Source organism: Betta splendens, chromosome 5, assembly GCF_900634795.4.
Source record: "Betta splendens chromosome 5, fBetSpl5.4, whole genome shotgun sequence".
Lineage (NCBI taxonomy): Eukaryota > Metazoa > Chordata > Actinopteri > Anabantiformes > Osphronemidae > Betta > Betta splendens.
The window spans coordinates 179148-205640 of record NC_040885.2 but is presented as its reverse complement, the minus strand read 5'-3'; the positions used below and the strand labels follow the sequence as shown (position 1 = coordinate 205640).

General features: G+C 45.2%; 1 protein-coding gene across 1 annotated transcript in view; it reads left to right on the top strand.

Annotated features, from left to right (window-relative positions):
- The first annotated feature begins 1659 nt into the window (after nt 1-1659).
- prickle2b (prickle homolog 2b) overlaps nt 1660-26493 on the top strand; it is a 60997-nt gene continuing 36163 nt past the window's right edge. The window contains exons 1-2 of the mRNA XM_029150691.3: nt 1660-2029; nt 2387-2472. Of these exons, the coding sequence (XP_029006524.1) occupies nt 1991-2029; nt 2387-2472 (125 nt within the window). The 5' untranslated portion in view covers nt 1660-1990. The remainder of the gene's footprint in view (nt 2030-2386; nt 2473-26493) is intronic.

The window sequence follows — 26493 nt, the reverse complement described above, 5'->3', positions numbered from 1 at the left end:
ACCCAATGGATAAAATGTGGCTGGTTAAATAAACAGAGGTAGGAAATTATGGGGTGCCGAATGTAAAAGAAGCACCTATAACTAGTTTTCTCACATTTAACTAAATGACACAACATGTTTTCTCACATTTAGTTAAATGTGCAAAAGTCTAAATGTAAATGTTAAATGTAAATGTTAAATGTTAAATGTAAATGTTAAATGTTCGCCGAGTGTAAACTGAATATTCATGAATGTGCAAGTAGACTCCACCCCTACCCTCAAACAGCGCTGGTCTAAGATCAGAGACGCGAACTCAAACACCTCCAACAGTGCGCGCAAACCCCGCCCACATCTGACCTGGAAACTTCTGTTTTTAGCCTGGACGTACCTTCGGCTAGCTAGTATAGTTAGCCAACTAATTCTCCACCGGCGCCACAGAAATAGTCTATTTGAACCTACTTAACTTCCCATTTATGGTGTTTACGACAGAACAGCAGTTTGAAGCGGAGCCTCAGCCCACACACCTGCCGTTACTGTTACGGGCGAGGGTCAAACTAGACTGAACGGTTTACTATTGTTAAAACGAGGGTCAAACTAGACTTCACAATATTCTAAAACACGCTCCTAGAGCGGGGGAGACAAACTACAATGGCCTACAAACTGGGGGTAGGACCCAAATGCACGACCCATAGACAGGACTGACAAATAATGATTTAATATATTAAACATGTAGACAGAGGACAACACGAACTAAGGACGCTGCGTATGCAGGATAAGCCAGAAAACAAAACATGCAAACTAACACATAAAACTCACAGCTGAACTGAAGATCGCTGCAGAGCAGGAAACTAAATAACTATCCTAAAACACAAAACATGCAAACAACAGTATCAAACGTAATCAGCAAACAAACACACAAACCTGGACAGAGCACGATGGCACGGTAACAAGTAACACATAATGTAACGAGTAACAAGTAATGCACCAACAAAGACTGTGCACAAACTGAGACCTTAAATACAAGACAAGACAGGTGAACCCAATCAAACTAATACAGGAAACAAGGACACAAAACCAAAAGGGTGAAACCAGGCTGCCCCTGGTGGCGTGGAAGCCGAGTCACAACAGTTACAGCCCGTTCAATCTCCCCCAACGGTAAGGGAGTCGGAGCTGGCGGCCATGATGGCTTCGACTTCAGGCTTCTCTCCAGTAGTTTCGTGCACCGATCCAGAGTCCGATGTGGGCGGAGCTATGCGTACTGTTTGACGTGTTTGAGTCCGTGTCACTGATCTAGGATAATAGGGGGTGGAGTCTACTTAAATATTCAGTTCATCATTCAACATTTACATTTAACATTTAACATTTACATTTAGATTTAACATTTAGATTTACATTTAACATTTAGATTTAACATTTAACGTTTAAATTTCACATTTGACATTTACATTTAGACTTTTGCACATTTAACTATATGTGAGAAAACATGTTGTGTCATTTAGTTAAATGTGAGAAAACTAGTTATAGGTACTCCTTTTACATTCGGCACCCCATAGGAAATGAATCATGGGTAGGATTTACTTAGATAGGAAAAAGTTTTTTTTTTCATTTTGACATTTTTAGGAAATAACAGGAAAGAGATGCAGGTCATTTAATTAAGAACAGTGTTTGCATGCAAGCAAACGGGTTTATTTCCGCGCTGATTACAGGGTCCGTCGTTTGCTTTGAGTTGTGATATTATCTGACTGGACGTCATCCGTCCACGCTGTTATTTGCCGCCGCACCGCCGGGTTTATCCAAATTACAGTTTGCCTCGTTCAGAAAAAGTTCCTTCTCCGCGTCCATTGGCCGGGAGCGAACGGGGTGGAGCTGCCTTCCGGAACCGCGCGGCTCCATTCATTAATCAAAGGTTAATGGGTGGGACCCGGAGCGCGTCGGGCGAAAGTCGTGCAGCTCGAACATCTCCCGGTTTCCCCGTTCGTTGGTGCGTTTGCTGTCCTGGGATCAGCGCGTCATGTTCAGCCGCAGCTCCAAGAACAGTTCTAGCAGATTGGTAAGTGGGCAAAAAGCAAAGTGGGAGCTATGGTTTGCGATGTCACATGCTCCGACTTGTTCTTTAACTTTACAAATCCGTTTTGCGAACACATGGTGTCTGTTGTAGTTTGTTGTGCACTTCTGCCGCCCGCTGTTGTCAAGGGCGTCAAGTTACATCTCCTGTGTTATGATGACGCGCTGGCACGAGCCGCATTGACGGCAATGGACAGGATGATTTAAAAAAACACTGTTTCAACAAGTGGCTTTTCTTAGTTGAATTGAGGAGATGCAATGACACAAAGAACTGCAGCCATTTTGACATTTGAACGCCATGCCTGAATGGAGCCGTCATCCTGCGCTTGTGTTTTTTTTGAAGTTGACCCGTGCAGATGAACCACACGGAGGACAGCCCTGCGCCGCCCGCGGAGAACAGTGTCCTGGCTTTGCGCTGCACAAATGGAGGTAACAACACACATTCCCACACAGTCACGTGTCCACCCCATAGGAAGACCATCACAGTCAACACAGGGTTTGTAGTTTGAGCATCATTTTCATTTTGCAGCACTAAGACACTAACAACTGACACTGACTCATTTTGTGTTGTTGAGTTGTGTATCGATGCTCGTTGAAGCCCTCTACTGCTGCGTTACATACTGAGCCATGCACACAGCCTTTGTCCTGTACTCCCCGTACCTTTCACGCAGCTGTGAGGACATTAAAATGGATGTGCTGAGAAGCTGTGCTTTGCATGGCCGCGTCAGAGTGTGTGTGCGTGTCTCACCACTACCAGCACTGACACGCTGTACAAGAGATGTGCTGAGCCAGCCTGAACCTCGTTGGCTGCTGAAACCCAGTGTGCAGCCACAGAACCCAGAAGCACATTATGTGCTCGTTACAAACGGTACATTGTGACTGTGGCGCACAGTAAGCTGCTTGATTGGTCCCTGGAGGATTAGTAGCCAAGAAGAAGCACTGAGCAGTGCCTGGAAGGAAGAAAAGTTTAAGGAAGATTAAGTAGTATTTACAATTTCAAAATCCCTAAAGTGCAACTTTATCCTGATAAAGAGGAGAATAATTTATAACACAGGTATTTCTCATAAATATAGAATAAATTACCAACAAAGCAGAAAGAAGCCTCCTCCCTTTATAGGTGTGTTAATTTCTTTTTGTGTGTGTTGGGAACTACAGTGTGTTGGAAGGAGCGGATCCGATTCCTAAGAACCATCCAGTTTACTTTGCTGTAAACCATTAGCGGGACATCAGCGGGCTCAGGAATGCGGCCTGTAATTGCCTGTCTTTATAGTTCTTTCCTCTCCAACAAACCAGAATAAAATGGCTAAAGGCAAAAGCGGTTTTATAGCTCCCGCTGCTCTTTGTGGCCAATTTCACAAAGAATTTCCCCGGCTCTTTGTCGGACAAATGTAAATGTCGTTCCGTGCCGATTGAACAAGGTGCGGTGCTAATGTGTTTGGGAATGCGGTGGACTTTAGGCGACCCTGAGGTCAGCGAGGGCAGGACGAAGGTGTGCACATACCGTCTGCTCTCATCACAGCAGATGTTCATGTCTGATGGTCAGTCGACTGAAGCCTAGTTGAAATAGATTTGCTGTTTTTTCTTTTTTTTTGCTTGTTTGTAGCCGTTTAGGCCAAAGCAGTGCAGTCCCCGTCACTACGATGTCTCAGACGTCGCTGAATTATCAACAATTGTTGAAATGCTCAGTGAATGTACAGTTCCTCCTCTACCCTCCTCTGTCAGACTGGTCTGTTTACGGGCGGTTGCCTGAGTGTGCTGGACCGTCTCTCATTCACGGTGAACAGAGGAGCCAGTCTGGTGTCGGGTATTTAAAATCACCCAGGCCTACGAAAACACGGGCCTCAAGAATTCGCCGTAGGTGTTGTTTGCCTCAGTCGTGGGTGTTAACCAGCATTAAAAGCTCTTTCCTCTGCAAACTCTGAAGCACAAAAAAAGTTTATTTAAGAGAGAAAAAAAACCTAGCGACTGAAAGAATGTGATTGCAAGGAGAATAAAGTGAAATTAGGATTCTGTGCCGGGCGCTCGGCCTCTTCTTGACCGTTCGCTGCTGAGCAACTGCTTCTTTAAACTGAGGAAGCTGTGTGTGCCGAAGCAGGAGCCTGGTCCTGCACCGTCAGGCCGCTCGGTTGGTGGATTAGCTCAACCTGGCCGCCTGCTGTAGGTAACCTGATAAGCTGCGCTTGCTGCTGTAGACAGCCAACAGGAGTAGACTGTCCCTGCACAGCGCGCCCGCTGCATTATTTATGCCTGCCTTTGGCCTGATTGATCCTCTTTGTGCTAATGAGACTCATTACCAGGCTTATTAACATGCGCCTGAGTGTGAACGAGCCATTCGATCGAGCAGCTCGCGTGGCGCTCCTCCGCACGGCGCCCGCTAATGTACGCCGCTGCAGAGGGGTTAGCATGGCGCCGATATGGACCACGCTATGCAGGGTTCATGCCTTTTGCTTCATTTCCTTAGTCTTAGTTCAGGTCTGGGCAAAGCTGGGCCCTCGCTCGCAGCTGGGCCTTAGCTGAAACTTGAGCCGGCAGCAGTGTGGAGGGGGCACGGGGAGAAGTTGAGTTTTAACCCGAGACCTGAATGCCTTGCTGACGTCTGTCCCCTCGGTAACCCGCGGAGATCTGCATGACACAGGCTGGCGCCGCTATTCACTGTGCTAACAAGATGGCCTGGCAAATAAAGGCGTCAGGGAGCCGAGGCGCATGAGTTGGTTCGGCCAAGAAAACCTGGGCTGAGATGGGAGGGGTGGGGGGGGGGAGAAGAAGCCGCTGGTGGTCGGTGCCACACAATAGAGGCTTGGGTTGATTTACGCTGAGGTGGTGTGTGTTTGTTGGCAGCGATGGCGACACAGCCCGTCTCCTCGTGGAGCGGTGCTGCGCTGGAAGCAGACGGCCGCATCCATGGTAGCACTCGCCGCATGGGTCGGGAGGCGGAGGCCTTGTCAAGCTGGGCTTTTTGTTGTGTAAATGTGGCGTTTTGTCTTGGTAGAGACGGAGGAGGTTAATCTTTGACTGCAGGGTTACGTGACGTATGACTGATGCTCACAGATAATGCAAAGCCGGGGATATAAATCACAGTTTGACCTTTCTGGTTGGGATGGGAACGTCCCTTCTCCTCCCTCGGCTTTTATTCCCTGCTGCAGCTTCTTTTTTTTTCTGCTTCTCCCTGGCGTTCCCCTCTTCTCATTTCTTCCTGTCACCCCTGACCACACAGAGGTGAACACACAAGACGGCGCGATTAACGCTACGTCCCCATGCAGACGAGCGATCCGCGCAGCACAGCTGGCGTTAACGCCGAGCTGAGCTCAGATGCAGAGGGAAGGGACGCTCAGATGGCCAATTCCAATCAATTCCCTGCATCGGAATTGGCTCGCGCAACGTATACACAGAGGCAGTGGTGTGACAGCTGCATTCCCGTAGTGGTCCTCTTCACATGGGGGAGTATTAAAGAGCAGAGGTAGGGAAGCGCATGGCGCCCATGGCAAGAAAACACACCGGTGTCTGGTGAAACCGCGATAAGAATCAAATTTATTGCTGCTTTCACACAGGATATATGTTTTATGCCCTTTCATTTAGATTTGTTGCAATAACACCACAAATTTGTAACCCTATCAGATGGGAGGAAATGATCCCCCTTATCTGGTAATAATGTTCGTATGACACCCTGGAGAGGATCCCAGTGCTGGAAACAGTGCAAAACTGGTCTTTTTTTTAATAATCGTGCCTCTTTGGCCTGGAGGTTCTGTAGGCATAGCAGCAGGTGGTGGAGTCTGATCCAGGAGCTGGGTCCTGGTTGGGTTCAGGGCGAGCCGTCAAGGTGCTGGGCTGCACCGGTGCCAGCGTTTAAGCTGTATTTGGTTTTGAGTAGTGTCTGCAGCTTGCAAGCTCTTTAGAAGAAACATTGGTTTTGTGCTGTCTTCTTTTAAAGCGGAGGAGAGGTTGAGGGAGGAAAGGTCAGTGTTCACCTGTCAAAGCACGGTGAAATCCACTTCATCACCTCAGCATCTCTGACGCATGCTGGCTGCACTCCCTCACGGCGCAAAGGTCAGGGTCTGATGTACGAGATAGATTTATTAATACTTCACATTTCTAAGTGACGTTAACTGTCTGGTTTGTGGACAGTTTATTTATCTCCCGCTTTGCGATGAGAGGAGTTGATGAGTTTACTTTAAGCCTGTTTTGGTTTTATCACCGTTTCCCATCCATCTTCTCTTCTTCTGTTTTAAAACCGTAAATGCTTAAAAAAAAACTTAAACGCATAAAGTTAAGAACCTGCATGTTGGACGAACTTGGTCTCATACTGTTTAAAGGAGCTGTTGCTTAGCTCTGTGCTGGTGAAGTGTAGCTTACTGACCAGCAGGTGGCAAGCACGTCCAGCCTGGACACTTTAAACTCCAGGGACCACTTCATGTGCAACAGAATCAACATGGAACTGTACCCAGAAGACCAGAAATGGGATTTGCTTTTAATTAACTTTTCTCGCATTGAGAAAATTATTCTTGGATGTTCAGAAAATGTTGCCATACAAACACAAATTATGAAAGATGATTTTAAATATACGGTGACACCCAGGAAGACATTCAAGTCTTGTTTAATCATCATGACTTCATTTCTGTTCTTCAGTCGTACTTCACTTATTTACTTTGCCTCTAATCAAAGCAGACATATGCAGTAGAGATTTATTGTATATGACAGCTGCGTGAGCCTGTCATTGTTCCTGCAGCTGAAATGAAGCTACTGGCTTTACTCTGATCCTGATCTTCAGGGTTTCCCCTGCTTCTCTTGTCAAGGGCATCTCCAACAGGTGGCTCTGCCTCTGGATTAGCGATAGGCATCAGAAAAGTCCTTAGTCTAGACTCTCAACGGAAGTGTGTGTGTGTGTGTGTGTGTGTGTGTGTGTGTGTGTGTGTGTGTGTGTGTGTGTGTGTGTGTGTGTGTGTGTGTGTGTGTGTGTGTGTGTGTGTGTGTGTGTGTGTGTGTGTGTGTGTGTGTGTGTGTGTGTGTGTGTGTGTGTGTGTGTGTGTGTAGGAAGAAAGTTCGAAAACAAAACCTGCTCTGTTGTTGTTGTGTATGAAACTAGAGCAAATCTACTTTACAAGCAACACTTTTTAATCTAGGATGATGTTGTGACAGATTGGCACAACACGCCAGACTAGTGATCTTGTGTCTTTTGTGGCTAGATTTCACCATTCTCACATCAGGAAACCTGTGTAATTCTCTGTGGGGATACTGATTCGGCCCGATCTCTGCCCTGGCGCTGATCCGTGCCTTAATGAAGGCTTAGCGGCCTAAACTCTCTTTGAACTGTCACTGGAAATAAAGGGGGCAGGTTCACCGCTGTCATACGCACGGCAAGTTAGCATTTACTGTGCCCCGCTCGCGCCCGCCCACCTCGTCTCCACGTTTAGTTCACGTCGCTCCCAACGTTGCTCTTTGTCTCGGCTTCTGACTCCAGCTGATATCATTGCAACGTGACAATGAAAATGGATTTTGTTCTATAATTAAGACGTTCAGGGAGGATGGCATTGATGGAAAATAATGAAGGATTTTTATGTTATATTATGTTTTTGTATGGTTTCTCAGTTAGTATATTTACTTTTATTCATTTGTTTTTGAGCCTGGTGACTCCAGCTCTTTCCACCCTTTATCCCTTTTTCTCCTCCCCTTCTCCTCCACCCATTCATTCATGCATCTCCTCATCTATCCACTTTAAATCCGGCCGGCCCAGCGCGGTTAGGTTTAAGCAGTGCACCACTTCAAAGATCCCTTTGATTCTCTCCTTGCCTTGTTTCATCCAAGCCCTCGTTCTGTTCGTCCAGCCACCTGTTCTCATCCGGGCTGTGTTTGCATGTCTACAGTATGTGGAGGAGAAAATCCTTGATCAGAGCCGTAGCAACTCGGCAGCCAATAGAGGTCAGCGTTGTACAGCAGCAAGCTGGTCGTCGGCCTCGTATCATGGTCTAGTGCTTAAAATGTCCAGATGAAGGTGCATTTGTCAGATGCTCGGACCAACAGTGGCACATTAGACCGGACAGATCCTGCCTTAGTTTATAAGGTCACCCTACGGGTTGAAGAGATGCTGACAGTTCCTCTGTGACCTTCCCATTACTTTAATGATGTGTGCTATTTTTATTGCAGACCCCAAACCCCAGTGAAACCTCAAACCTCATTTTTCTTAACTGGAACAAAGGAGCTTGATGACTCTGCCGTGTTAAATGATTTGATTGGTTTATTGATTAAGCCAGCCCACTGATTATTGGTGACATATTGACCTAAGGGATTTGACTGTGACTATCTAATTTGGGAGAAAGGGCCTCAACAGCCACTCTATCAAGCGGTGCTGAGGGACAAACTGGCTTCCTCAAACAGGAACTTTCTCCCGTTTCCCTGCCTTTCTGTCATCCTCCGCCTGCTCGTCTCTCATCTGTGCTCGATTTGTCATCATCTGAGAAGTGGGCGAGGTGTCGTCTTGGTCCCGCTCACAGTTCTGGATGAGTCAGGACTCAATCCAATGGGTTGGGGGGGCCGTGATGCCGCTCCTGCTTTCTCTCAACTAGTTCACCAGCACTTTGTTTCCCCTTCCATCCACGTGCCCGTGTGTACACGTGTATTGGTGAGCGAGTATTAATAGCAGAGCGGGTCCTTAAGTGAATGCTGCATTTCATGGATGAGAGAGTGGGCCGCTTCTCGGTGCCAGACTGTTCAGGTATCTATCCACTGATCTGGGTGCAGGCAGAATGTGAGGGGGGCAGGAAGCAGGAGATGAAAAAGGCTCTGAAGCATAGCCAGCTTCCTCTGATGGAGGCCAGAAGTAACACACTGCTTCACTAGGACCTTGGCTGAGCATGTACACAACAAGGCTACTATTCATCCTGCTTGTGGTTGTGTAGCTGATGTGTTTTCTGAAACCATGAACATTTCTATATTTGTTCTGTAACATAATTTTCTATAAAATTTAAATTGGGTGTCAATATTTCCATTTAACAGCAGTTAATTTTTTTTTATTAAGAAGTTCATTGATGTGGAAGGATGACTGTGGGATAGTGACTGCCATGACTGAGACAAAGTCATATCTAAAAGAAACATGGTGGGTGAATACCTGTAGAGGAGTGTGTGAATGCCTGTGCTGAATGGCAGGCACATCAATCCACTCTAAGCTTGTTAACATACGTGATTCAAAAGCACAGTCTTATACCTTTCCCATTTAAAACATCAGTTAGATCATCACTGAGCCAGAGGAAACTCGACTTGCCGACCAGCTGACATCGCCAGAGCTGCTGATCAGAGGAATGTATGCAGGTTATAAATAGCCTTAACAGCATCTTGGACATTTCTGGATGTTTTTCCTTGCTTTTTCTTTAAAACAGATTTTATGGTATTTGCAGACACATTGGGTCTATTGCTAGTGAAATCTTAGTCTTTGCACCTTCTTTACGACTAGTCGAAACGGTTTGGACAGAAAATCAGTGTACAGTAGAGGTCCAAACCTCTCCCTAGTTGTGTATATTTTGCAAGTAAATTTAAACAACTGTTTGTATGTTTTCACTAAGTCAATGGAGAAGACGCCCCAGATCAAAGCTGAACGAGTAATTTAAGTTAAGACATGAGCATGTGACATACTCTGCTTGTGTGTTGCAAAGAGACTGCGTGGGCTCTGCTCAGACACAGACGCTGAGTCATTTGGATTAGGACGGATGAATGATGGGAGTGGGTTTTGACAAACTTGCGTCAGCCGATCCATTATCACCCTTATTTGGTAAAACTGTGTGTGCGTTACTCCATCTCGTCCGATTAGCGCTCTGTGTGTTTAAAAGTTTCTCCTGGCTCCTCCCTGTAGCCTCTTGTTCTTCTTTTTTATCGCTCATCTGGCCAAGTTTACTTGTGCAGGTTGACCGGTTGCCTGGGCGATGACTCCGCTGTAAGTTTCCCGCTGCCTTGACAACCAGCCAGACGAGAGCGGCACTATCAGTGCGACAATAGGAGCAGCAGCAAATGAGGGGAGACGGAGTTAGTCAGGCAGTCACAGGAGAGAGAAACAAAGAGTCTGGTGTGGCTCACTTCACATCTGACTGAGTTTTCTTGTGGTCGGTAATACAGAAGAGCTAAAGGCTTTAGCAGATGCCCAAAAGGAGCGACATTATTCTTGTGGTTATTATAGGCTATGGTTCACTGAAAGGTTTTAGCACTTTGTGATCCAAATTGTGTTTTATCAGCTTTTTCACCACCACATACAGTTGATAAAGTGTATATTTTTATTTGCCTTCAATGCTATCGGAGCACTTGTTTGTGTCTTCAGTTTATAGATATGAGAATGCAGCTTTAGAAGAATAGCGTCTGTCGACTGATTTACTTCCGCTTGTGAAACATAAAACAGAAACATGCATGTGGGGAATTAAAGCCAGACGTCTGCAGAGTGTAATACTTGGATGTACTGTATGTGAAGAACCTCCTCGGGTTCCTTCTGACTGAACAGTGTGGGCCCTAGAGACCCTGATCTGTGGAGTATGCCCTGCATTTATAAAGTCTGACAATCTGAAACCAGAGAATAGGGAGGACCCCCCCGCCCCAATCATAAAGCCCCCTGTGATTAATTTCCCAACCTGATACTCTTGTAGTTGTGGCTACCAAATGGACTGCAGTGATACTGAAGTTTGAAGTTGAAGGAGGTCAGATTTGCTTTGACTGTGATTGTGATACTGAACACTGGGAGCATATGTGACCTAGTAGATTAGTAATAAGTCACATGTGGAAGTGAAATCAAAACAGGTGTCATGTGCACCGGTGTAGAAGATCGTTCACATGGACGACACCGCTGTGTCACACGTTAATGTGTGTAAACCTTTCTTCCAGACTGACAACTGTCTCTGTTATAACATAAGATGTAAGCTGTCCCATATCAGACATGACAGTGAATCACCACAATGAGCTGATCTGCTGAATCAAAAGCCCGTTGTTACCATGTCAGAGGTCAGCTTTTAACCAGCAAGTGGCCTTTTTGCCCGTTTACTCCTGTGCCCTGGGGTTTTCCCACACCAGCAGGCTCATCAAGAACCAACTCGGCTGCAGATCAATTGACACGATAGCTTCACATTGCTTTCACAAGTCACGGACAACATAGGTTTTCATATTTCCAGCAAGATTTTCTAAAATGTGTAACATATGGTACAAAGTGTGCTAATTGTAAAAAATGTATGCAAAAGTTGCATAGACATCCTCTTATGTCATTATGAGTTTGGTTCATTTACAACATTTAATGCCATATATACAACTATAACTACAGTATATTAACGAAGTTAAAGCAATGTAAATATGCTTCAGTGCTTCATATTGGATGCTTAAATGTGCAATAGTGGTGAAGTGTGTAGTGTAATGAACCGACAACATGATTCGGGCGGACCAACCTTGCCCCACAACAACTAGGATGTGCTGCAGCCCTCACCAGGATAAGCTGTTCAGATTGTGGATGGATTAGTATTAGTAACACTAACACACACACACATCAGTTTCTCAAGACTGGGTTTACTATTGCGTGCACAGCCCTGTGGATGGGGTTGAGAAAGGCCTTGAGTTCACTGATGGTTGTGTCTGGACACTTTTTGTTTAGGCTCTGACTTGTACCGACCTTATCTGCTTTTATTGTCCTGGACTTGTTCCTAAACACATCATGCTCTCTCCTCTCCACCGGTGGTATCATCAGTCCACATTTGCATCAACGCAGCATCATCAGTTTAGACCAGTAAATCTGACCTGAAGTTGCTTAGTCAGGGATACCGGCTGCACTTTGTATCTCTGCATTCTTTGCCAGTGAGCGTAGCGTCGCCTCGATTCAACCCTCCCTGTAAAACCCCGCTGCCTGGGGCAAACAGTCCAAATTACTCAGTCTCATCATTTCCCCCACAGACCGAACAGCTCGTTTAACGCCGGGATCAAAGCCTCCAATATTTATAAGTGGTCTTGGAGTGTAATTTGTTCCTTGTTTGATTCTGACGTGGCCGTTTCCCATCTGCCCGTCTGTTTATCTGTGTGCTTATTTATTTATCTGTTCAACTCAAACCTCCTCTTCCTCATCTCGGCCACATTAATGCCGTCGCCGAGCGGGAACTAATTGACATATAATGAACGTCGTGTGAGAACATTCTGTGTGAAATGTAAATTGTTTGCCTGCAGCTCCTCATGATGAAACAGGAGTAAGACAGATCGGGTAACCCACAGTGTGTGGAAAGTCCTCTCTCCTGTTATGTGGGCCTGTGTATACCTCCCATCTGGATGGCTTATGATACTCTTGGCTTTGTTTGTTTGTTTATCTTCTCATTTATTTTAAGGCCATTCTTCATCTTCTTCCCTCTTTAAACGCCAGCTTTTGATCCGCATCTGTCGCGTTTCGAAGCTTTGCTGATCGGTTTCCCATCCAGTCAGGTCAAGCCTCTCATTTCTGATTGACACCTAAGACTAAGCGTCTCGTAATGACAACGAGCCCCCGTCATGTGAGACGCCTTGTGAATGGTCCGGCCTCCCTCTCCTCCGGGCCCCAGTGTTGTCGCCCACACAGGTGGGATGCGACCTGCCGGTGAGTGACAGCTGCAGAGCGACGGGCGCGTGCTGCAGCAGCTGTTGGACGCGGGCGCTCCCTCAAGGATGCAGGAAGGCGTGGCCCACGCGTGTGGCGGGTCGGCGTATTGCTGACACACGTGCTCAGCAGCATATGACGAATGTAACCTGTAATATTTAATAGCTTGACACACGAGCCAGAACGCGTGCCCTACTTTTTATGGTCGCGTTCAAGCCAAATCTCATGTTCCAGTCTTAGTACAATGGACTGAAAGTGTGTCCTCTTTGTTTCACACGCTCCACTCGTTTCCTGCATCTGGACATTTGTTGTGTCTTTGTTGTCGTGTGTGTGTGTGCGCATCATGTTGGAAGGTGCTGTTGAAAGTACTGTAGGACAAAATGAAGCAGGCGATTCTCTGGAGTCTCTGCTCCACCCTTGGCCTGTTTGAAATGCAGATGCTTTAACTCAGACAAGCTGTGCTCCAAGTCCTTGAATAATAGGGGGTGTGTGCGTGTGTGCGTGTGTGTATATGTGATCTTTGTGGAAGTTTGCTCCTGTTTGTGTTGGCTTTCATCAGTATGCTGTGGGCTTTCGTTGTTGGGTTGGGGACAGGGAACACTTGTGTCCAAGCTTAGTGTGTGTGACAGTTCAATTCTATTAAACACTCAAGTGGATTAGCAGAAGTTTGATTGTAGTTATTTGCAATTAGTCTGCTTCTGTGGAAAGGTCGCCGGTAGTTATGGCGACTGAAGGTTTTTGTGCAGATGAAACAAACACGTTGAAATGCTTCAATTACTGAGCGCTCTCCAAATGGATTTAGTTCCTTCTTTGGAAAGACTGGCTGTTTATCTCTGCTTTGATTCTTGCTTCTTGATCCGTCGGCAACACCACATGTTGAACCACTAAACAAAACATCCATGAATAATTTTAATTTACAGTAGTTTGATGGTGTAAAAACTCAGGGAGACATGAGCCCAGCAGTCAAAAGACCACAGCGAGTGTTGTAGGTCTCACTGACGTCACCTTCGCTGCCCTCTTCACTCACCTCTTTGTCTTCTTGGCCCCACATCCCGGGTCTGACTGTAAGAGGGCTGATGCACAGCACATCATTTGGAACATTCATCTGTGGCTGCAGCTGCATGGAGACATACACGTATTGATTTACCGTATGTGGCAGTCTGGAAACTAGATTTTGAAAAGGTTAAACTGTGTAATCACCTGAACGTCGAGGCCCGGGTCACTGTCTCCCTTTCTAGCGTCAGAACTAGCGGTGCATGTCATTAGCACAGAGATGTCCCGTCTGCTTTGATCAATTGATGTGAGACAACAGCAGGCAGAGTGGGACCGCTTCTCAAACACGATGGATCTATACTAGACAATTGCAAAGACACACACGCACTCACGGTTATTTTCTTTGCTTCACTGACTGACTGATGACATTGGATTTCGTATATTTGACATCTGCAAGTCGTAAAAGGTTGTAATGAGGGGAAAGCGATAAAAATGCATCTGTGTATGTTCTGCCAAGTAAACTAAGATGAGACAGACACGGGGGGGTTGTGATGACGACCTGCAAAGCTGCGTGGATGACTGTTCAGTCAGTGTTGCACAACAAATAGGAAACACCAAGACGCTCATGTTGAGCATAGGTTATGTCTCGGACCCTCTGCCTGTTGTAATTACTGGTGAAATAGTCTCTTTTTTTCCACATGGGCTTATTTTATATAGATAGAGAGACATGTTATTTGAGCATCTGCCCGTCCCTGAAGCTGATTCTCCTGTATGAGTTTGCGTGTGTGGATTGTATGTTTTCAGCCCTTCATTGTGACTTTCAGTACATTAGTCACTCGCTGTGTAAACATTGATTCATGTTCCTGCTGGAGGTGGATGTGATAAAACTAAATGAAACGTAAAACATGAAAGTTGGACATTTATTAGCAATCATGATAATTTTGAGGTTTGAATAGATCTTTTTTAAGTCTTGTTTCCAAGAGTTATAAACCTAACCCCTGTGGTTAGTGTCACATACTGTACATCAAACCCACTGGCCACTTTATTAGGTACGCCTGTACAATTGAATGCAAAGACTGTTCATTTGCAGGAACTAAAACCTGCAATAGCAAAACCATCAGGGTGCAACTAGAACTCAGCTGTCTCAGAGCTGCGTTAATATCCTTCTGATGCTTAAACCTCCTCCTCACAGAATGCAAGTTTGTGTGCATCCATGCGTCCATGCCCAGTAATGTGGTGTATGTGTGTGTCAGTCAGCCATCGAGGGCTGGACGGGGCCGGGTTAGAGGGGTGAGGGGTGTCATTTGCAAGGCGGAGCTCGGGCCTTGTTTAGGGTTAATAAGGTCGCGCCTCTGCTGAAGGTTCACATGTGGGACTTATTTCAGTCCAGGGGTTCGCCTGGCAGACAGGGCAGCTAGATTTTGGGTTCACTTGCTAAGTGGACATCCGTCATGATCATATGTCAAAATGCTTTCATTCATGGATTTAGGACTAATCATTACACTACAGGAAGCAGACTGACACTGCGGTTACCTGCCCATTTGTATGAGGGTTTATTTTTGATAGCATCATCCATCAAATTGGTCTTCATCTGTCTGACAGTAGCTGCAAATAGCTCATTAACATTCGACTTAGACTTATTAATTCTGCGGCACGACAACAAGCTCAAACTCCATAATCACAGAGAGCCATCTTCAGACACAGGAATAAGGACTCCTGCTACAGATGTTACAGCGTCCTAACAGGAACTGAAGCAGATGCATGTCACTGGAACAAAGTCTTGGCAAGCAGCTCCCCTGCTACATGCCAAGTCACTGTAAAACTGTACAAAGCCAGTGATGTTTTACAGGTGATTTTCATTAAATGTTCGCTCTCGCAGGAAATTGAGTGATAAATAGAAACTACCATGTGCTTTACTTTAGTACCCAGCTTTGGTTTTAAACCTTTTGCACAAAATGCTTTTGTAATTATAGCAAGTTGATGAATAACACTCATCAAAGCTTAGTGTCACTTTTTTCTTTTTTATATATAGTCCAGGAGAGACAGCAGTTTATTAAAAACCAACTAATGGGACACAATAATTCCCACAGATGCCTCTGGACAGTGATCTCACAGATTGAAACCTCTGACCTGGACTTAAAGCAGTTCAGCCACAATCTGCATGAAGCAAGCGCAAACTAAACCAATTATTACCAGAGTAGGAGGACGTTTCTGTCAGACTGATCCGTCTGCTTGTTAGGAGCAATCAGCCCCAAGTTTCAGTCAATAAATAATCAGGCCCATTCATCTAGGAGGTGTTTAGGTGCTCGGCTCAGAGGTCGGTTTGCTCTCGTCATGATATTTTTGTCGCTCCCACTCTCGCTTTCCTTTTTTCTCCTCTCTTGCGTCACGGCAACTTGTTCTTCAACTCTTCTCCGTGATATTTCCGATGGTCTTTGGCGCCGTGACTCATCCCATTTCAGGGCAGCTTTCTCCTGAAATAGGTTTGAATTGCGGCAGCGGTGAATTATTCCTTTCAGGAGACCGTGTGTGCAGCACCTTAATGGAACGAAGGTTCAAGCGGAGTTGTGCTAATGTGGAGGCGGGCATTACGTGAGGTCGAGTGCTGCTGCTGTGTGGGCCGGGTGCCGCAGTCGACAGCTTCTCTTCTTGATGCGCTTGTTTTCACTTTCTCTGAAGAAATCACTTATTTTGCCTTGTCACTGAGAAGACGTAACGTATAAAATGGCCGTGCGTCAATATTTCCTATATGGACTAAGGTAAAGGTTTCCATGGCACTACAGTCCTGGCAGAAGTGGACAGGTTTTCTCATTGTTCACAACCCACAGCTGGAAAAGCATCCGGAGCTATCCCTGCTCAGCACACTGGGCCCTTCAGTGATTTGTGTGGCGTCTAATTGGTTTTCCATATGGTGTCTATACACAGACCGGCCAATGATCCATACACAGTGAGTTAGTAAACCCTGCTGACTGCTACTTCGTCTCTCACTTCAAAGCTTCAGATGTGAACGGGGCCACATGCCTCCACAGTGGACTTAGTGCAGTGTTTTGAGTGAACGTGCAGGTTGGATGACCTGATCAACCACCGTTAACCCGTTGGTTTGTGTTCATGAGCTGCACAGAACTGAGCTACCACTTGACCTTCATGGAGCCCTGAATATTGAGCAGTATTACCTGGTAGCAGAAGGAATCTGGGAGAAGCGCAGGTGGGAGAAGCCACTGGAGTTTCAGTGGATTCTTGCTTTCAGCCTAGGTTTGTGTTGGCTATACTTGGCGAGTTCATCTCCTCGTGGTGTAAATTGGCTGCTGATTCGCAGAGATGATGAACCAGCTGCACCAGAAGAAAAGATTCTTCTTCTTTGAAGTGTCTCTTTCTTTCTGTATGGCTTTTTATTTTCATAATCTCCCATTTTCACTTTTGCCTCAATTTACATCTTTGCTTTTCCAACCTTTTGTAGTGCAAAAAGTAACCTCATTTTAAGTTTAGCTAATGAGACCTGAATTTGGAACGGGGTGTTTTTATGAGTTAAGGCAACTTTTTTCCAGGTGAAAATTTGCAATGCAAGTGGTAATAAAAGAAGAAAGGGACATTCAGAACTTACTATTTGGTTTGAAAATGTTCTTCAACAATTATGGTACAGAATGATGCTACATGTAATTAGACCTTTGTGACTTCTGTTATTGTGCCAAAAGAGAGGATTTAATCAAATCAAATCTTCTCAAATTAAGAAGCCTCTGTATTTTTGTCCATTTAATATCATGGCAAATTTGAAAAGCTTGAACTTGATCAATAAATAATTAAGTAGATTAATCAATAGTAAGTAGTTATTTGCAGGTCTAACACAATTTGATTCTCATGAGAGCTAGATAAGCATTTGACGTCTCTCAGTACCTGAAGTCGAGCAGTTAATAAGAACCTAATGTGTTTCAAAAAAATCTTTCTTTAATTTATCATTAAATGTCTTTCATTGATATTTCAATACAAATACATTGATAGCAGATGTTTCATAGTTTTGGATGTTGCCAATGTTTTTTCTTTAATAACAGTCCAATGTACAGCATGGCAGTGCTCCAAATTACTGCTGGGCCTTTCAGCCATTTGTATTTTTTCCATGTCCAAGCGCGGCTGGGGCCGAACTGATAGTTGACAGCTGATGATCCCTTTTTTTTTTTTAATGAGATTTTTTTTTCTTCCCCCTCTGTCTCGCTTCATGGTGCCACAAGAGAATCATTTTAGGCAGATAGAAGCCCCTGAACCATGAACATAAAGGCCCGGACACAGAAAGGACACCAGCGCAGTGACGAAAAGGGAGGGAGGAAGATGAAAGCAGAGACGGGGAAGAGAGGAATTAAGGAATGATGGTCGTTATCCTATGCCGACAGGCGCTGAACTCCGCTCACCTTTTAGCTGCTAGTTTAATATTTTAATATTAATGGTTATACACTTTATTAGCTGATTATGAGTATGTAGAAGTTAGTTTGTGGTGATGCATAATCGATTTCTCTCACATTTACATCATGGTTTCATGGACTTTTAGAACTTTAAAGCTTGTATAATCTGTCTATCCATCCATTATTCAAGCAACTTAACCGGTTTGGTTTGGTGCTTAGATACTTGAACTATATTTACACCTCCTCATCTATTTTTTATCTCTCTTTCTGTTCTTCAGGTTGAAGAGGCACTAGAGCATAATCATATTTGCAAAAATGTGGATTTTCCTTTATCTACATATCGTTTGACTTGTAGGGATGCACCTCTGGGAAAGTTATTGTATTATTGTTATCAGTTATTGTGTCTTATTTTTATTTATTAAGTTGATTACTACTTTAGCAGAACTCTAGATAGCCCACAATGACATAATGAGTAAATAATTGGATTTCATACATTTTTTTCCCATTGTCTAATTTGAACCTAATTACCCAGGACGCTTAACACAGCCATGCGTTGGGCTCATTCATCTTTCCATTAAACTGCCCAACCATCATCTCCCCATCTTGCCAGCCCTCTCTCTATTGTAACTGATGACTCCTGCTTGATACCAACAAATCATAATGACCCCATCTGACAACCTTCATGGTGCCTCTTAGCCTGAGAGCAAAAGCACAATGGGTAGTCTCAATGGAAGAGTGAGTAAATTCACCTCAAATTAGTTTATTGTTTACTAGAGAAAGTCTGGAGACAGCGGGGGGGGGTAAGAGAGGAACGTAAATGGTATTTTTTAAAAAAAGCTTTTGCTTGTGGTAAGCACATTTACACAACTGTTACAATCGTGTAATTGTGTGTGTGTGTGTGTGTGTGTGTGTGTGTGTGTGTGTGTGTGTGTGTGTGTGTGTGTGTGTGTGTGTGTGTGTGTGTGTGTGTGTGTGTGTGTGTGTGTGTGTGTGTGTGTGTGTGTGTGTGTGTGTGTGTGTGTGTGTGTGTGTGTGTGTGTGTGTGTGTGTGTGTGTGTGTGTGTGTGTGTGTGTGTGTGTGTGTGGTAGCTTGTGGGGTCTGACTTGTTAATGCCTTTGTTCCTCCTTATTTTCCTCCCTCCCTTCTTCTTCTCTCTTTGCATGGGTTCGCTCACAGAGGGGTTGATGTATGACATCTGTTTGACTGGAATTGGACTGGACTCTTGCAGTACATGGTTTTTTCGATGCATTGTGCGTCTGGCTTGCGGGATGGGGCTGTAGAGAGGGGAGAAAGACATGGTTTGGATTGAAATACACATGACTGAAAATCGACTCCGTCTTTCGCCGTCCGACGGCGCTCCTGAAACCATTAGCAGGCACGGAGAGGAAGGAGTCAAAGAGTGTGAGAGAGTTACTCATTGACACGTGGAGGGAAAGTGAGACTGTAAAAGGAGAGGAAGGACAGCATCAGGCCTCGTTAAACTGACAGGCTGCAGCCACAAAGCTTATTGCCCCGTTTCCATCCCGGTGATAGACGTCTGAGGCTCTTCTCTTCCTCCAGCGTCCACTTAGAACCCACTTCCTGTCTAGATGTGGGTCCACTGATAAAGCAGAGGAATCTTTCACAGCTTCGTATTAAAGCCAGTGAACAGGAGGGATTTCCTTTGTCACCGTCATTCACCCCCTTTGACTCTCAGTCTTCTGTTGAATGTTAAGTCGGGGCGCAGAGGATGTTCGAACCATATGCTTTGAAAGCTTTGCTGATGGGACAAGTGGCTTGGCTTCCTCACAGAGAGGCTGATATATGACATCTGGTTAACTGGAGCTGGATCATGCACGTAGGGGGAACATTAGCTAGTGCTTGGGGAATTCTGTGTTTTCTCTTTTTCCATGTAGTGGAACCTCCCTCCATTAAAGGATGGTTCCACCGTATTTGAACTTGGGCTTATTTTTGCTGTTTTGGTTGTATGTGTTGTTACTGTGTGTAAAAGCATAAGCTGCAGCTTTGTTGTTGCAAAGAATGAATGACCTTTGACCTTTTGGGTATTTTTCCTCCGAATATAGAAACGCACACTCCTAGTGCATCACATGTTCTCTTGGATTAAAGAGTGGAGACAGTTGTCTGCTCTTTGTTCTGATGACCGGCTTTCTGCCAGCCCACCGTGTTCAAACCGTGGCGTGATGGACCACGAGCTGGTGGTATCTCATTTTCCATTTCATTTCCCCCACTGAAATCCCCCTCTCACCTCCCAACGCTCATCCTTAAATAGTGTCTGCATTATGCATGGAGCAGAAAGTGTATCATAGTAAATATGAAATATGCATGAGCTCCTGTGATGTGACGCCCTCCCTAACTCCTCATTCCTCCCCCTCAAAGGAAAGAATCTTTTTTGTTGTTGTCTGATTTTGGTTAGAGGCTGGGATCAATGAATTTGTGTGCCTGTGCTCGTCTGGAGGAAATGAAAAAGGAACGAGAGGTCTATGGAATGGAAGGTGTTGACAGAATAAGAGAGAAATGCTCCTGAACCCCAACATTGGTGTAAGGCTGAAAGAAGAACAAAGAAACACATGAGAGGAAGAAAGACGGGCCAAAAAAAAGGGTGCGACAGATCATCAAACAGAAGGAGACTCTTCTGGAGACTGTCAATAATAGTAATATCCACTGATTGATTGTGTCACACAGAGCTGATCCCGGGAGACCTCGTGTGTGTTGCCGAGCGGTAGGAGGGGTGGGAGGCCTCAGCTGTTTTCACAACGGGGAGGCCACGCGCCTCTTTTGGAAACACTCCAGGAATCGCATATTGTGCAGCCACACTCGCCAGTAAGGCAGCGGCTTCAGCTCCTCCGCCTCGTTCTCTGCTTGTGTTCTTATATTTGTGAGCATTGTGAGAGCTTTAGCTCTGGAGGATTACACTTAGAATCGCTATTCGAGGGAGGTTTTTGCCATTTTTTTTTTTCCCTCCGCCGGTCCGAGGAGGGAGCGGACTTATTCTTAGGATTTACATAGCATGAGGCTTTCAGCCGCAGTTCATCAATGTGGCTGGAGTGCTAAACAAATGCAGCACCTCGCCCACGAAGACCCACAACTGTACACACATACACAAACACAAACACACACAAAAGAAGCACACTATAAACACATGACACCAACTGATCCTTTTTATGAAGGAATGTGGGGGATGCATTTTGTGGTTAGGTCAAGAATTAGACAGTTTCCTCCGACACTCAGACATTGTTCAGAATTGTGAGCACACTCATGATCCAACTATGGCCCCACACACAGATAATCCAAGCAGGTCATGGCCTAATCTGACCTGGCTGAGTTTGGGTTTGATTTCATTGCAGCTCATTTATTGGTGATGAGTTGCTGGGTTTAAATCAGAAAAGCTAGTGCAGATGGGCCGTATTTAATGATCGATTACTCAGCTGAGACTAACTGTGTGTGTCCCGTGAGTTCTCGAATCTTGAATTAATGGGAGACTGTGCATGTATTGTCAAGGCTCCTGCTGAGGGGTTCTCCCAGATGGTTGGTAATGTGATGTGTTTAGCAATAAGCTCCTAGGGTGTAACTATTTATCTTATCATATTTGCTGTCATGAGGCAGATATAGCTGCATTAATGGCTTTTATGTAGTTGGTAGAGCCTGGATTGTTTCAGTAACTGGTGGTGACTTTGCTGCTTTGAATGTTTTCTCTCATGAACCCTAAGCTGCTTGGTTTTACAAAAAGCAATTTTCAAAATAGACTCGACAGAATCTTAACAATGGAGAATATTGAAGAGTACAATGAAACAATGAGCTTTCCTAATTAGAACAAATCGATTTTTGCTACCATTTAGCAGGTTCTATAAATAATTAAATGTGTTTAATAATTAATAATGTCTAGAGGTAAGGCTCAACCTCTGGGGCATACTACACTATATTAATGATAATGGGGCATCTTGAATTTGGCAAAACCAGCCAACATCCATTTTACGGAAGCAGCCAAGTAGAGAGAGAATCAGGTGTTTTTGGTCTGTTTTGATGAAGGTTTGAGAGGCAGTGGTCCAAGAAATGCTCAACATCTTTGCAAGCTTTGTATATCGCTGCTGTGGGGAGTTTGCTTCATAGACTTCTTTATGCTTTTGCACTTCCTGAAAGCTTCTGTGATATAATGTGCTGGAGTTAAATTTCACTGGGTGCAGAGAAGCTTTTTCCACTCACCTCTTGTTACATGCTGATTTCATAAAGGTCTTGTCATCACGCAGACAGCTGGTGTTTGCACAGTTTGACTGACAGCTCTGACACCCACTTTGCACAGGTTATTAGCTGCTGTGTACTTTACCGGAGACGGACAGTTAATAATGACACAATCACTAAATGGGATGACTGCTAAAATGGATGTGGGAGTGTGTGAACGTGCTGCGAATAAACGTGTGTGTGTGCATGTGTGTCCACTAACCCCCAGACATTTAAGATTTGTTGAGTTTTTAGAAGGGGAAGAAACAGGAGGATGAGATGGACAGAAAGATGAAGACATACATCAACAATAAAAGCCCTAATGGCTTGAACTTCTTCTCTCTCGAGTTCCCAAGGATTGCAGGAGTGTGTGTAAGTGTGTCCATAGTGATGAGCCTTTTCGCTGTTAGCAGGAATTTTCATGGTCTTTACTGGTACAAATGAAACAGCTGGGTGTTGTGAAATGTAAGCCTTTCCCTAAGTGGAGAGACTGGCCCTGGAGCTCAGTGAGAACGTTGTTAACTGTGTGCGTGTGCGCGTGCATGCGGTAAACGTGCTGTTGACTGTCAGCATCTTTTCGTTGCCTTTATTTCCTCACTTCTCTTCTCAGTCCACGTGAAGCACAAACAGATCAGAAACAGCTGTGAAAAATATTTTGTCCAATGTGCTCTCGTCTTCGCCGCACGGTTAGCTGTAATGCTTCGCCCCTGACATTTTTTTTTTTTACGACGAAAGTTTGCTTTTCTTCAGTTTTACCCCATTTATTTGTTTATGTATGTCTCTACAAGGTTACCCATCTGCAAAGGAGACCGCAGGTTCTGCCAAAAGGCTGACTGCCAGGCCAGAGAAGAGAAAAAAACATCTCCTCTATTTCAGTCTCTTGAATTCTCTCCCAGCTGCACAGTCCATTTATTTTCCTTTTTCCTTCCTATCACACTTTGTCTTTATTCTCTTTCAAACAAAAGCCTACATGCTTCTACTCCCTCTCTCTCTCTGTATTCTTTTTCCCTTTCTTCATTCTTGCGCTTCGTTCCCATAGAGTGTCACTCTTGGCTCTCAGTCTTTTAGGTTCACCTTTTGTCACCCATCACGCTCCTATGAGGGAGAAACACAGCTTAAGCTCATAGGCAGAACAAACTGACAGCCAGAAGCCATCAAATGATGAGTTCATGGCTAAGCTGTACTCTTTGCATTCAAGGCCCTTTTTTGTGGCTACATGTGACGATGATGGCCCTAAAAAGTGTCTAGACAACACAAAGTTGACTGATCTCATGAGCAGCAATTTTGTGTGAATGCCTCAGAATGAAATTTGTTTGGTTTCTCTTCTTATCTAAGCATTTTGAGAGAAGTGAGGATCCTTTACCAGCATAATTGTCAGCTTAAAGCTTTGCAGTAATGTCTTTTGTAAGGTTCTACACATCTTTTTCAAAATGAAGCTGAACTTGGCAAGGGTCTCATGAGAGGGACGCAGTTAAAGGCAACAAGGCTGCAGACTGTAAAACCCGAAACAATAAGCCAGACTATCATGAAGTGTTTTGTGGATCTGGGGAAAACCTTACAGACTTGTGGTTAATGTGTAAATTAGGCTCAATTTCTTTAGACACATTGTAATTAATAATAAAATAGGTGCTGTTAACACCAGTATTGTTACTGCAAAGTCTATTTATAGTGTTTCTGCTGCTTTAAAACCATCTTGTTTTGTCGCATTTTCGTCCACCTCGGCTCTGCTCCCTCCGCTCCTCTGCACCCCCCACCCCCCCCACCCCCCAGGACCGTGAGGTTGATTGATAACTTCATTTGTTCCCGTAGGGAAGAGGCGGATGAGTACATGACTTATCCTCTCTGTGTGGGGACTGAGTGATGAGGAGGCGTTTCGCCGCCTCTTCCTGGACGCACCTCAGGCCCTCTGCACACGCTTCTTGTTTTTAACAGGGACAAATGGGCTTTTTTTTTTTTTTTTTGAAAAGCATGAGGTCGGTCATTAGGGGAGAGAGGCGTGAGGGCTTTTTTCCTTTGTCGTAAGCAGGCTCTCGCGTGCAGCCAGACGGTGCCCCTTTCCTTGTGACTTCTGCTGTTTTTCTTTTGCTGGCACAGCGGGGCGACTCTCAGCATGTTTTGGGTGTGATAGTCGGTTTTTGTACCAGATTTAAATGATGAGGACTGCAGAGCTTCAGTTTCCATAGTAGCCGAGAGGAAAACATGACATACTGTGGCTTGTTGCCTGTGACTAGTTTAATCTACGTGTGTGTGTGTGTGTGTGTGTGTGTGTGTGTGTGTGTGTGTGTGTGTGTGTGTGTGTGTGTGTGTGTGTGTGTGTGTGTGTGTGTGTGTGTGTGTGTGTGTGTGTGTGTGTGTGTGTGTGTGTGTGTGTGTGTGTGTGTGTGTGTGTGTGTGTGTGTGTGTGTGTGTGTGTGTGTGTGTGTGTGTGTGTGATTAAGGCTGGTGATTGACACTATGGTAAAAGACCACATTTGTCCTGTGTTTGGTTTCTTTTGTACCTTTCTCTTCTCATACCTGGGTATATGCAGCACGTTGCCAAATGTAAAGTACGCTGTGCATACGCTTAGCGGAAACAATACGAGTCTTTGTTGTCAGGTGAGGACAGGGGCCTCCTCCCTTTGCGCTCAGACCTTCTTGCTCTCCAGATTTTCTCCAGATTTACAGCTGAATACGGCTCCCGTGTGCTCTCTAGAACAGTGCTTTGCACCTCACAGTGGACGTGATGTTGCCCGCATCACGGTCGCCGCCGACGCCAGACACCTCAAAGTCGAGCTGCACAGAGATAGATTGTTCTCTACTGTGCTCGCTCTCCCCTTCGCTGTTCGTCTTCCTGTACTGATTTGACGTATGACTGGCAGGGAGGGAAGGAAGGGGGGCTCGGGAGTATTTCAGCCATTTTGGCCTACGATTAGTTCAGGATGTGGCATCGAGAGACCTATTACAAGGACACAGGCAACTTGGGCTGATTTAAGTTATCCGCTGCTCACTGAATGCGCATTAGTCTTGTTTTTTTTTTTTTTAAGAAGTGCTCTAGCAGATGTTTCCATAAACCACTGGCCCTGTGGATCTGCAGGAGGGTAGACTGATTGACTGCTGAAGTGGGAGTACTACACTAGTACATTTCTATAAACTTAAAAGATCAGTCGTTACACAACATCCTTTGCATCAAACTGTAACACTGTTCATTGTGTTCACGCACAGCATGGATGGCTACTGTGTGAAAGAGGCAGGAATCCTACCTCATGAATTTGAAACACAAGGAAGGTTAGTTGATAAAAAGTACGAAGCGTTTACGTGTATATGGTATAAGTGGAAAATCTTCTTTATTCTCAAATGATTTCGGTAAAGTAACGTGGAAGGTTGACTCTGCTTCCTGTTCCCACATGATGTCAACACAGAAAACTGCCGGAACATTCGCAGGCCTGTGAGTGCCTGTGGGGAAGGGGCGCAGGGGAAAAGCGCTGACTGCAGTTGGCAGGCGGCGGGAGGGGTTAATGCTGCTGACTGTTTGCCCTCTCAGCAGCCAGCTCGGTGGTCACCCCTGATTGCATTTGTTTGGTGAAAAGCCCTCTGTCATCCCCCCGCTTCCTCCTGCTCTCACCCCGCCGACCATCTCGGGGCAGAATCGCTTGTCTCCCTCGTCACGTCCGCCCCGGGGCAATTATAACTTTTCCCCGTCCTGTCCCACGTGTGCTGCCGATCCGAGAGAGATGAAACAGACTTTTTCAATTAAGATGAGCCGCTGAAAGTGTTTGCTGCACCGCTGCTGCTCTCTCTGCCTCCCCCTTGGATCCTCTTGCTGCTTAGTTTGTGCCCCCCCCCCCTCCTTTCCACTTCATTCCCAGCACAGCGAGTGGGGACGACGGGAAGTGGTGAGTAACTTTTAAACATTTTCATCCTCTTCATTCAACTGCTGATTTGTCCGTGCCGGTTTCCGAGGCACTGATTGGTGGAGGGGAGTTGTCTTTGGCCGGGTGTCAAGAGTTTTCTCTTGGGTGGTGTAAATTTGGAGGATTTGACACTTTGGGTCTGGATGGCTGGTCCCCACAGTGAGCCGTTAGGTCAATAGTGTGTTTTAGAAAAGTATCTTTGTGATTTTAGGCCGCGTGGAATGTTTTAATTTCAAGAGGTCACGGATACAGTGACAGTTTGGGCATTTTATGATCTGCGCACTCGTCCTCCAGTGTCAGTGTGATTATAACTTCTAGTGCCATTTGGGTTTTCTCTTTTTCTTCTCCCCAGTGATTTACGACTAACTGGTGACAAGTGTACAAGCATCACTT